Raw genomic sequence first — 12,394 nt, forward strand, 5'->3', positions numbered from 1 at the left:
GACCTTCTTATCACAGGGTCTTGCGCAGCTAACAAATTTCATCTCCTCTTTGGGAGGAGGCATGACCTGTTCTCCTCGGTGTGACACCTCTGGGGTCCACCTGTGGCCTCTTCCTTTGTTCCCATCAATTCCTGTAACAAGCAGGAGAAGGAAGCACCGGGTTGTTTTCTTTTTTTCAAATGTAACATACACATAACATAAATCTTGACCATTTTTAAGTGTACGGGTCAGCAGTGACAATATATACTCACATTGTTGTGCATCCCATACCCGAGGCACTGCCTCCTCGTGCCTGATACCCAGACGTCATCTGGGAGTCGCAGCAGCATCCCAGAGACACCCAAAAAGCGAGAGCTGGGACGAGGGCCTGAGCCTTCCAACACCAAGGCCACGGCTCTCGCTTTTCACTCAGCAGTACCGATTCCTTGTGTATTTTAGGAATGTTGTTTAAAAGTTTAGCTGCATTAGCCATTTTCATTTTGAAAAAGAAAGCAGTGATGGCAGAGTACATCAGAGGACCCTGAAGTACACCCAAGGGTGTGTTATATTCTACATGGCACAGCCAGCTGCACGGAACTCCATTCACAAAAGCCTGCCAGGCTCCCGAGCCCCTCACCAGACCAACAGTGACCCACAGCCTTGCCTGGTCTCCCTCACCCTAAACATGAGTTCCCCGGAGGCAGGAACTGGGCTGTGTACAATTTAATCCTGGGTCTATACAGCAGCCACTTAGTATTTGAGTAAATGTGATGAAAAATCTGCCTTCTTTCTCCTTCAGCTCGTCTCACCAGGGAAGTACAGTCATTCCTCAGGCACCCCTGTGTGGTTTTTTATTTAGATGCATACAACTTAGGGAGACATACAAGGTAGCGAAGAGCAAAACCCAACTGGAAGCGGGGGAAGCTGGCCCTGAGACTCCATTTAGACTGAGCCGCCAGCGACGGGGATGCCTGCCTCCACTCCCTCTGCCTCTGTGTCCCCACCTGTGAAACTGGTACCACCTCTCACCTGACAGGGGTGTTCTAAGAGACAGAGAATCTGTTTCACGTTCATTAACAAAGGGACAGCAAAACCAAAGTATGGCTTTATTATTTCCCAAGGACTTTTCCCCTTTCTTGAAATAGCTCCCTCTACCCCTAACCTCTTTACGCTGATCTAAGCCCGAAGCTGAGAGGGGTTGCAGGGACACTACTATAGAAACGAAAGAAAAGGTATTTTACTACCTGAAAAATGGCCACTTTTTCCCATGCCTCTGAAAATGGACTTGCATTTGATCACACTGACAGAGAATCTAGCTAGGATGACTTACAACCTAAAGGCCCGAAATATGTCTTACTTCTCAGCTTTAGAACATTTAGCCAAGCTGTTCCCTACAGAAACCAAAAAGAAGTTAAAATTAAGGAGGTAAAAAGAATTAACAACCTGTATTTTAAACAAGATGCAGACTTAGTGACTTCAGACCAAACATTCAATCTTTGGTCAGTGGTAGTTAAATATACACATATAACTGAGTCATTCATATTTTTCCTGTAAATGTTTTGGTGGCAGTAAAATATTTAGTAGGTTCCTAATGCTTTAATGGGAAATAACTTATCTCCAAAGAACCACCGTAGCTCCCAGGATGGGTCTGCCCACCTCTACCCACTTGTGTCCCCTGAGCACAGGCTCTGATAGGAGACATCACCAAGGGGTAGTAACAGTATCACTGCTCATTGATAAGGAAGGCAAAGCTAATTTTAAATTACGGTTTTCTGACTGCACTTCTTCCCTCCAGATCCTCTCACCATGCACCTTCAGATGCTGATGGAAGTCGTCCCCGCAGAGCAAGCTCCAGAGTAACAAAGCTCAGCCTCCTGTGGCCAAGTCTAAGCTGTGAAGAATTTATTTTTGTAAGCAATATTTGCGGTTGTTTCTTCCTGATGTTTTTCTTAAGAAAACAATGTATTCACATGTGTATAATACTGTTATTTTTAGCTATCCTTAGTTCTCTGGGTGGGTGTTTGCTGAAGTTAGCAGGTGAGGGTGTAACCCAGCAGCAGGCTGGTGGCCAGGGACGGGCTGAGTCAGAACGGCCCCCACCACACGGTGACTCTTTAACAAGGGGCACATCACACCTACTTCAATAAAGGGAATTCTTTAAACTCAGTGATCAGAAAGGTGCATATGTGTGTGTATATATATATACATATATATATATATATATATATATATAAATATAAAATTGGTGGAACTTTTGCTTTGATTGATTGAAATAGATTTTTAAAATACTAAAATACAAACGCTTTACTGCCTACCCATATTTCACCTCGGATGTATGTAGCAGGTCTGTCCCAGGCTGGATGTCAAGGCCCCTAGTGCAAAGCTGGCCGTCCGGAACCATCTGCAGCCTGTGTCCACAGGGGGCTCCGCATCACAGGTTCCCTGACAGCCTGTACTGGCATTTTGGTCAAACCAGAAAGTGTGGTGTATAAAATTCTATTTTGCATTGGGCACTCATGGATTTTCCTGACAAAATACGGTCTAAAAAGATGGAAAAAAGTAACATTTCTGTGAAAACACTGAAATTTTATTGATATACTGCAGAAGACATTCACACCAAAATTTACTAAGTATGTGAGCAATTTTAGAAGCATAGAGACGAAAGTACTTTTACCATACATTTCAGAAATTTCCCCAAAACGTGCAATCAGTACATATTAATAGTAGAGAACAAAAAAAGCGATTAGTAATTGTTTACATTTCACAAGCCAGTGTCCTATGTCTTACAAAATGTTATTCAGAACTTCAAATAACAGTAAATGTCTGAAAAAAGAAACTGACATTTAAACATGTACCCTCCTCTGCCCAATACTTTCATTTAGCTGTCAGTGAACCACACGAGAGAATCAGTATTATATCTTCTCTGAGAGCACACACATTTGTGCAGCTCTACTGCTTGCTATTATTGTGTGCTGTTTTACGAAAGAGACAATACAACCGAGCACACACTGCAGGTGGCCAACAATCTCAAGGAAAGCCAGTGCAGTTCAGGAGGCCTGGCCGCCGACCCAAAGCCCTTCCCGGTGGAAGCAAAGTAAACCGGATGAGGCCATTAAAAGAGTTTTGCAGAATCAGAACCTTTGCCAGTAAAGACACCAGAACTTCACACTTCCCAAAGAGCCTGCCCTATTTAGCCAAGAAAAAGGAAAATCACTCCCCGTACACTTCATGTGCCAATCGGACACCTGCCAGTCAACCCACAGGAGTCACGGCGGCAGCAAGGATGCGCTCCTGGCCGCTGTCCAAGCTGGATGCCGCGTCCTCCCACCAGAGGGCAGCGGCCTGACCCCGCCCAGCAGCACTCCGGGCCCCCGAGGCCAGGTGAGGCCCCACAAGGAGCTGAACGTCTTATTTTACAGATGAGGAAACTGACAGCCAGAGGGTGATCCACGCCTGCTCACGGGACACGACAGCTTGACGACAAAGTTTACCTCTCGTTTAATACCTGGGACATACCTGGTGGTTTCTACCTGGGACATACACAAACTTGGGCACCTGTGCTTTCTGATGTGTAAAAAGAAGAAAGATCTTGCAGGCAGTTCCAACAGCCTACCAATGCTCTTTCCCTCTTCTAGGCAAAGCCGCCAGACCCACACTGCTGCAGTGCACAGGGTGTGAATTTCCCAATAGCTCGCCTGTCTAACTTTTCCAGTTACCATGAAAAGTCAGGCTCTGGGCATCCCCCCACTTAAGCGGCAACGACAATACGCATTTCTTGATAACCTCGTGACCTTATTAAGGCACCGCAGCCTCATGCCAGGACAGCGTCATGAATGTTTTCAGGGCTCACCACATCCAGGTATTCGGAGGGTTACCTCCAGGCACCCCACATGACCTTTTCAGTTTCCACTGGAGAGAAACCTGTGTCCTATTTGTCCAGGACTCTGCAGGTTCCGAGGGTTCTTCGGAAGCACTAGCTTTACCTCCAGAAAGCCCTGGGTCAGGCTGCTATTGCTGAGGCAACCCCATTCTCATCCTTGGACTATCTCTTCACAAGAAGTAAACTTACCCTGGGTAGCTATCAATATCTAAAGAACACTAAGAGAATTAGTACACAGACCGTTAACATTGAACCTCAACTAACTCATGGTTGAAAAGGTCTGTTAAGCAGTGTGGGGTATGAATTTTAAGAAATCTCAATTTATATGCACAAGAGCAGGTTTTAAGAATGTACCAAACACAGGTCTAAATGAAAAAAATGAAAAACGAACTCCAGATGGTACAGTTCATTACCCGAACGCCACGGCGGGCATCACTCAACCTGAGTGCTGAGGCGGGCTTCACACCAGAGGCGATGGGCAGGGCAGCCCCGCACTCGCTGTGTCTCTGCTTCCACCTTCCTTCCAGAGTCTCATCATCGGCCCATTTTTCAATCGGTTAAGAATTTCTCACCGTTACTAATCCCAGTGCCACAAGGTGGCACTTAGTAATACTTGATCCCTGAAGTGACAAAAGGTCTGAACGTGACTGCCTGTCTTCCCAGCTTTCGGTCACGAAGCATCATCCCTTTCTGTTCAGAGCCCTCTGGCCGCTCTGCAGGATTTAATTCACATTCTCATTCACTCTCGCTTTCGTCTTCATCTGAAGCTTTGTCACTGGTCTCAACCAACTCTACCACTTTGCAGGATGGGTTTTTAGAATTTACAGCTAAGAGAGATATTATTAAAAATATGTTACTAATTATAGATTAATTAGAAAATCTCCCCCACCCCTCACTCCCCCATTATTTTGGTCATCGCAGAAAAAGTCCCTTGGGTTCTAGCTCTATATTTTGTGACCTATTTTATATTTTCATTATTTTAAGCAAGAAACAAGCAGGTAAAATTTGCCTGCTTATGAATAAATTATTTTCCTAGGAGAAATATTTGTAAAAGTGTTATAAGGAGGTATGTTTATAACCAAGAGTTGATACTTCCTCAAAGCAGAGCATTTAGCACCAAGATCAACCATAAGGAGAAAACTAATACCTAAGAGCTTTACATTAAGACCCATTTCCACGAAGGCCACATTCCTGAAGTCAGCTGAGTGACTGTGCCCACCCCCATGGTGCTCAGGACCTACGACTCTCCAAGGGATGGGTGCCCCCCCTTACCCTGGAGAAGTGGCTATCCTCCTTATCCTCGTCACATTCTTCCCAGTGATCAAAATCAAAAGCCACGTTAGGATTCTGTTCAATATAACAGTTTACATTAAGTGAGAGAATAAAACATGCTCAGCGTGTTAAGCCCAAGCACAGCTGCTTTCAACTCACCCTCTGTCTGAGTAAGCCACACCAAGACTCCTTTTTCTCTTTCGGAAGAGTGATTATTGGTTCATCATTTTTCACTATGCATTTGCAATCATCTTTTATTATGTTGGCCTGCAGCTCCAAATCAGCCAAGTAAAATTTCTCTCCCACCCAGGCACTAGATTTACAAAAAGAAATTATGTCAGCCTTTTAAAATGTGAGAAATTATTTCTCTTTTACTTTATAAGCTATCCATAAACCCACCTGAAAACAACTCTATCTCTAAAGTATTTACATTTGTAATCTTTTACATTCCTTATGCTTATCTTCAATATGACCACATCCTCTTTTTGGAACCATTTTATTTGTGGGTGGAAGCTAGAAGAAAGGGAAGAGGGTTATACACTCATCTCTGTTTATTCGCTAGGCAAGGAAGGAAAGCAGACCCCAGCAATGGTGAGCATACCTTTTCAGAGGCTCTGTAGTTTTGTTAATGGAAGCATCTCCAGTGTTTTCAGGTAAAGTTTCTGTACAAAAAGTCAAATTTTCCTATAGGTTATTTATATGTGACTCCATAATATATGTATATATATGTACTTTTTTGCATTTTATGCAACTTTTAGTTGAGGAACTACTCACTAAGACTGTAAGAGTATAAACTTCATAGTAACCAAAGTATCCAATTGCAAAGAATAATTTTAAAAAATTAAAATGCAGATCACTTAGTATAACTAATAAAACAAATATCAGACTAAGAAAACAAATATTTGCCTTGTTAAATATTATGATTAAACAATTGGGAAAGTAAACTCTCTGAAAAGGAACCACATATAATTATTGGCCACAGGATACAAATGCTCCAGCGTCTCTGCTATCTTAACCTGCTAGGGCCCCACTAACGATGACTTCCAGAACAGTAGCCAGTACACAAGGAACCACTGCTGAACATAACATTTCCTAAAACAGTGCAATTTAAATTCTCAGTCTGAAACATTTGAAGCTTCCAAAGACTTGAGCAAAAATGTTTATAAGCAGCTTTGTTAACAGTAGTCAAAAACTGAAAACAACGTCTTGTAACAGGTGAACAGCTAAATAAACTGTAGTATATGCATATCACGGAATACAACTCTGCAATAAAAAAGTACCACTGCTACTTGCAATAATCTAGATGAATTTCACAGACATAAAGTTGAGTGAAAGAAGACACAAGAGTGTATACCATGTGCTTCCAATTCAGCAACACTGATGGTGACAGAAGTCAGAACAGGGGTTACTGGGCAGGGTTACAGACAGGGAGGGTGCGTAAGTAAGGGAGACCACTGGGGTTCTGGAAATGTTCAACAGCTTGATCTGGGTGTGGGTAATGGTAATACACATAGGAAAAATTCTGACGAGCTGTACACTTAAGTTCTGTGCACTTTTACTGGATAAGCATTATACTTCAAATAACAAAAAAGAAAAAAGTTACCAAAAAAATTGGAAGCCATACTGTCAAGAATAGAAAGTTAGGTAATATCAGTTTATGTCACCTTCTCTCTAATTCATCTGAAAGTGGAAACCCTAAACATTAGAAAATTTCCAAGCATTAACGATTTTAAGTTAACCGTCTTTTACATAACCAACCGTGTGCTGGGCTTTCTGAGTGTGTCTGGGAGTCAGCACCTCTCCCTGAGCCCTTGTCCTCTTGCTGTGTGCTCTGCAGACAAGCAGCTTCTTCTGTGGAAGAAGGCATCCTGGGTAGAAGAGGCAGAGGTTAACTGTGAGACAAGGAGACAGGCAAAATCTGGCTCCCTACAGGGACTTTCCGGCAAGAAGAGGGAGGCAGGCCAGCAACACACGTAGGAGGTGAAGTACCTCCTACCACGAGTCAGACCCGCACAGAGCTTACGGCTCATTTACAGATGACGGACAGGTCAGCCAGCTCTGGGCACTACTGCGCCCCTGGCAACAGGTGCAGAGTAGCTGATCGACACACACATATCATCCGATAAAGGCAGGAACTCATTTACCGAAATAAAATTCTTTTCAAATCACTTAGAGGACAGTATGCACTGCTCTCCACTTCAATGAGGATAACACAAGCCATCTCCTTTCCTCTCCTGCCCTAGCTTCCCAGAGACACCCTCTTACCAGTCTGGAGCTACTGCTAGAAACATTCTTTGCATGAAAAGGCAAATACTGCCATCTGTATCTTTCTATCTAAAACACACACACAGACACACATGCAAGTTTAAACACATGGGAACCTACTACCTTCATTTTTCTACCCCTTATTTTATTGTACTTAATAAATGGAGATTATTCCATATCAGTATATAGAGGGCTATCTCATTCTTGTAAAACTTTTTAATTGTGCTTTTCTTTTGGTTGTTTGAACACGTAACCACATGCATGTGGTTCAATATTTTAAAATAAATAGAAAGGTCTACACAGTGAAAAATCTACCTCTCACCTCTGTTCCCCAGCCACCAGTTTCCTTCCTCATGGGTGACAATGTAATTCATTTTTTGTGCATCCTTTTTGAGATAATTCAAGCCTAAAGGAGCAAACCTATCGAACACATGTGTACACACACAGACACACACACACACACACACCTGTGGTTAGGGAGTGTGCGTGTGTGTCTCCAAGGGGACGACTGACGGACACCCATGAAGCCTGTGGCGCGGAGGGCAGTGTCCCATGTTCCAGCCACCCAGGCAGGGACCCCTCCTCACCGCTGTGCAGCCCCAGACGCTCTGCTGCCCACCCTCTTCTGCCACCACGGCTCTGATCTCCCCTCGACCCTCATCTCCTGCGGTCCTGTTCCCTCCACCTCTCACACTTACACAAGTTCTGACTCTCCTCCGACACCAGCAAACCAGAGCCTCCCCAGCCGCCTTCACGAGCTCCAGGCTTACACCTTCACTAGCCTGAAACTCATGTCCAAACCCACTCAGTACCTCCTCCTCTCCAAGCTGGCTGCTCTCAGTCATGAGGGCTCAGAATTATACAATCACACGGCCCTGTGTCTGCCAGCCACTCAGCCCTATGGCTTCCAGGCCTTCAAGCCCCCAGACTCTGTCCTCTTTCCCAGTCCGCTGTAAGAATGGCGCCATCCTCCTCGTCTCTGATCCAGACAAGCATCACAGCTCCCCTACCATCTCCCCAAGTGGAGTCCCTTCTTGGAGGCGGGCTCCCCCCGTAGATTTCCAGGCCTCTGCACGCCCCTCTACCTGGGATTATCACCAAGGTGCGCGGCACTCCTGTGCAACAACCACAGAATCACGTGTGCAAAGGGACTGAGCAGAGCGCTTTGTGCGGAGCTGGGGCTCAGCCGTCGTTGCGGTGTTTCCTATAAGCGATCCATCTGTCCTGATTAAATCGACTGAACTGCAGTCGCGTCTTCATTTTTAAAAGACTATCTTAAAAGTAAGCATGGAGCAATTTTTGTTTCCTGAAAGTGTGTAGAAAACAAAATATATCCTAATTCCACAGGTACCCAATTTTATTAAGGTAGAAAACTCTACACACTTAAGGCTATTTTAATCTCTGCCACGTTCTTTGAAATTCTCCTACTGTCAGCAGTAGTTCAGGAACCCTTCAAGGTCTCCAGGGGTCACAGCATTAAATCCGCTGGTCAGTTCCCAGTCCTCATTTCATTTGGCCTCGCAGCACCTGGCAGCCATGGCGCCCTGCTCTGCGAACCCCTCCCTCACCCGCGGCCCTGGTGCCCTCCCCGCCCCCCAGCTCCAGCCTGCCGCTCAGGCTCCTCCCCCATGCCCCCACTGCCCGCCACCCCTCAACTTTACAGTCCCGGTGCTCAGTCCCTCGCGGCCTCGTCCAGCATCCCGGCTCTCAATCCCAGGATCTGCCGACCAGGCCCCCTGAGACCACACGCCCACTACAGTTACATTCGGAAACCCGCTGCTCCTCACCACCTCCACAAAACCACCCTAGTCTGAGCCGCTGTCATCCTGTCCTGAACTCTGGGCACAGACTTTGTCCCCCGCTCCAGTCCGTTCTCAACACAGTAGCCCAGAATGTTCTGATTAAGCCATTCCTCTGCTCAAAACCCTCTCATGGTTCCACCTCCTCCTCCTCCGAGCCCACCCTTGCAATGGCCACAGGGTCCAACAAGATCTGACCTCCACACCTAGATTCTCCCCTTGTTTGCTGCTCTGGTCACTGCACCTTCCTCTCTGTTCCTGGAACCAAGGAATAACCAAGCCTTCCCTCTGCCCACATGGGTCTACGCCTCGGTATCTGCCTGGGTCAGGCCTCACCTCTTGGGTCTTTGCTCACCATCTCAGACCCCAAACTACCCTGTCTTCCCTTCTGTGTTAATCTGCTCCATCTCACATACCACCACATTATCCACTATGTATTTCTGTAACCCGTTTATCGTTTGTCTCCACTGAAATGTGAGCTGGCCCTTCATCTGTTTTGTTCACTACTGTATCCCCAGTAGACAATCAATAAATATTTGCTGAATAAATGAACAAATTTTAAAATTTCAACTTAACCTATTGGCAACTTCAGTTAAAAGTATTTATGTATTAATTAGGTCAACTGAAACAAAGTTAGACTGAACAAAATATTTCAGCATCCAAAACACACACAGAGCAAAATGGCGGATTAGGAAGCTCCAAGTTCCCATTTCCCCAGAGACACACTGAAAGAACCACCAGAAGCTGTCTGAACCACCTTCCTGTTCCCCCACCCCCCGACCCCCAAAACCAGAGAGGGCAGAGCAGACTTCGTGTGTGCAGCCATCTGGGGGATACCTGAGGGACTATAATGCAAGATGCTCACCTCTGTTTCACGGAACTCAGAACACAGGCAGGAAAGCTGTGGGCACTGCTCAGAAAAGGCCACTACAGACCCATGGACACCCGAGGCAAGGTATGACGCAAGGAGACACACAACAGACCATCGAAGGCCTGGAGAAGCTAGGGGGAGACTCACTGGAAATTAGGACATTCAAAAGGGGACTGAGAAAGCCATGTGCAGCCGAGGCAAGACGCACGCTCAGAAAAGTCCTGAGAGGACCCTAAGCTTTCACTTCAGGCTGATTTCTAGCCGAGGACGTGGAGAAAACAGGAACCCTGTACACTGCTGGTGGGAACATAACACACAGCTGTTGTGGAAACAGTTTGGCAGTTCAAAAAATTAAACGTGGAATTGCCGTATGATCCAGAAATTCCAAAAGAGCTGAAAGCAGGAATTTAAACAGGTATTTGTACACCAATGTTCACAGCAGCACTATTCACAACAGCCAAATATCCACTACAGATGAATGGATAAACAAAATGCAGTATATCCATACAATGGAGTATTTTTCAGCCTTAAAAGGACAGAAATCCTGATACCTGCTACAACATGGATGAACCTTGAAAACATTATGCTAAGTGAAATAAGCCAGACACAGAAGGACATATATTGTATGATTCCATTTATATGAGGTACCCAGAACAGGTAAATTAATGGAAGCAGAAAGCAGAACGGAGGTTCCCAGGGGCCGAGGGAATGGGAGAATGGGCATTACGGTTTAATGGGTGCAGAGTTTCTGTTGGGATGATGAAAACTTCTGGACACTGTGGTGACAGTTACACAACAATGTGAACGTACTTACTGCCACTGAATTGTATACTTAAAAAACAGTTACTGTGATAGATTTTACGTGTATTTTACCACACTTTGAAAAAACAAATAAAAATGAGAAATTCTGTTATGTATTATATTTTAACACAATTTTTAAAAAATGCAATTTAAGAAATTACCGTTCACTTTGCTGGCTGTGGTAACAGCACTTCAGTCAAGTTTTTTAAAGGCTTTTGTTGCCCCACATCATTGCCAACACTTGGCGTTTCCTTTCTCTCATTGCTTGTGGCTATGAAGCGGTATTGCTCCACTGTGGCTTTAATTTACATTTCCCTGATGAGTCATGAGTCTGAGCACCTTTTCGTACATTAATTATTGGACAATTAATGAATTGGACATTGTGAAGTGTCTGTTCAAATCTTTTGCCCCGTCTTCTATTAGGTGTCTGCTATTCCTTCCTGACCGAAAGGGGCTCTTAACGCGAGTCCTTCGGTGGATGCACATGCTGGGTCCATCCTCCCCTCTGGGGTGGCCAGTGTACTTTCTCAGGGACTTCCACAGCCTCTCATATCCTGCTTGTGGATGTGAAAACTGGTACAACCAATTTGGAAAACTGTTGAGCAGTAGTCTAATTATGACTCAACAATTCCATGCCATTCGTAAGAAATGGAATACATTTGTAAGTGCACCAAAGCACATGTAGGAGAATGTTTAAAGTGCCACTTGAAGTGGCCCAGAACTGGAAATTTCTCCCCTCGACAGAATGCATAAATCAATTATATTCATACAATGGAATATGACGCAGCCGTGAGAATCTATAGGTCTACAGCTGCATGCACAACATGGATGAATTTCACAAATAATGCTGAGTTAAAGAAGCCAGATATGAAAGAGACACATTGCATGATTCCATTCAAAGTATGAACCAGGGAAGAGCCACCCATGCTGTTTTGTGTCTGGAAAGCAGCTGCCCTTGGGGAGGGAGCAGGAGGTGTCTCTGAGTCATGCCCTGTTTCTGATCTGGGGCTGGTTTCTGTGCTCAGAAAATCCACCAAGCCACACTTATGACACGTGTTCTTTTCTGTATGTGTGCTGTCAATAAAAAGCTAACAAAAATTCATTCTGTAAGAGATACAGATGAAATATATTTGGAATTTGTTTTATAATAGTCAAACAAAAACAAAAATGTGGGCTGGGGTTTGGATAAAATAAGACTCCCCAAATACTGGTAATTATTGAAGCTGAGTGATGGGAATGCAGAGACCCATTAAACTATTCTACTTTCAGAGAAAATGTCCCTAACGCTTGTGAGTTACACCGCCACAAGACAGCTCTTCCAAAAGGAGACAAAAATCCACTTACGGGGTCTGGCTCACGCTTTCTTCAAAAGTTGTCATTTTAGCTCCTTTGTATAATTTTTTCAGCTGTTCTACATGCTCTGAGTTATCAATGCCCATTCCCGTTGACAAAATTTCAGCTCGAACATTATAATCAATGACAGAAGTTTTCAAGTTTGAAAGTTTTGTAATGTGCACCTTGAATGAA

The 12,394-nt window shown here is 44.6% G+C and overlaps 2 protein-coding genes across 9 annotated transcripts in view; one reads left to right on the top strand and one right to left on the bottom strand.

Annotated features, from left to right (window-relative positions):
• Window positions 1–2,145, top strand: part of SLC7A9 (solute carrier family 7 member 9) — a 43,355-nt gene extending 41,210 nt beyond the window's left edge. For all 5 annotated transcript variants that reach the window (XM_082437576.1, XM_082437577.1, XM_082437575.1 and 2 more), the window contains one exon: window positions 1,775–2,145. In XM_082437576.1, coding sequence (XP_082293702.1) covers window positions 1,775–1,839 — 65 coding nt within the window. In that variant the 3' untranslated portion in view covers window positions 1,840–2,145. The remainder of the gene's footprint in view (window positions 1–1,774) is intronic.
• Window positions 2,146–2,236: 91 nt separating this feature from the next.
• The window catches only part of TDRD12 (tudor domain containing 12), an 81,697-nt gene continuing 71,539 nt past the window's right edge, over window positions 2,237–12,394 (bottom strand). For all 4 annotated transcript variants that reach the window (XM_082437563.1, XM_082437564.1, XM_082437562.1 and 1 more), the window contains 7 exons: window positions 12,212–12,384; window positions 6,890–6,999; window positions 5,733–5,793; window positions 5,531–5,644; window positions 5,291–5,444; window positions 5,132–5,206; window positions 2,237–4,686 (listed from right to left, as the gene is read on the bottom strand). In XM_082437563.1, coding sequence (XP_082293689.1) covers window positions 4,681–4,686; window positions 5,132–5,206; window positions 5,291–5,444; window positions 5,531–5,644; window positions 5,733–5,793; window positions 6,890–6,999; window positions 12,212–12,384 — 693 coding nt within the window. In that variant the 3' untranslated portion in view covers window positions 2,237–4,680. The remainder of the gene's footprint in view (window positions 4,687–5,131; window positions 5,207–5,290; window positions 5,445–5,530; window positions 5,645–5,732; window positions 5,794–6,889; window positions 7,000–12,211; window positions 12,385–12,394) is intronic.

The sequence above is a fragment of the Balaenoptera physalus genome (genome assembly GCF_965194825.1).
Source record: "Balaenoptera physalus genome assembly, chromosome: 19".
Lineage (NCBI taxonomy): Eukaryota > Metazoa > Chordata > Mammalia > Artiodactyla > Balaenopteridae > Balaenoptera > Balaenoptera physalus.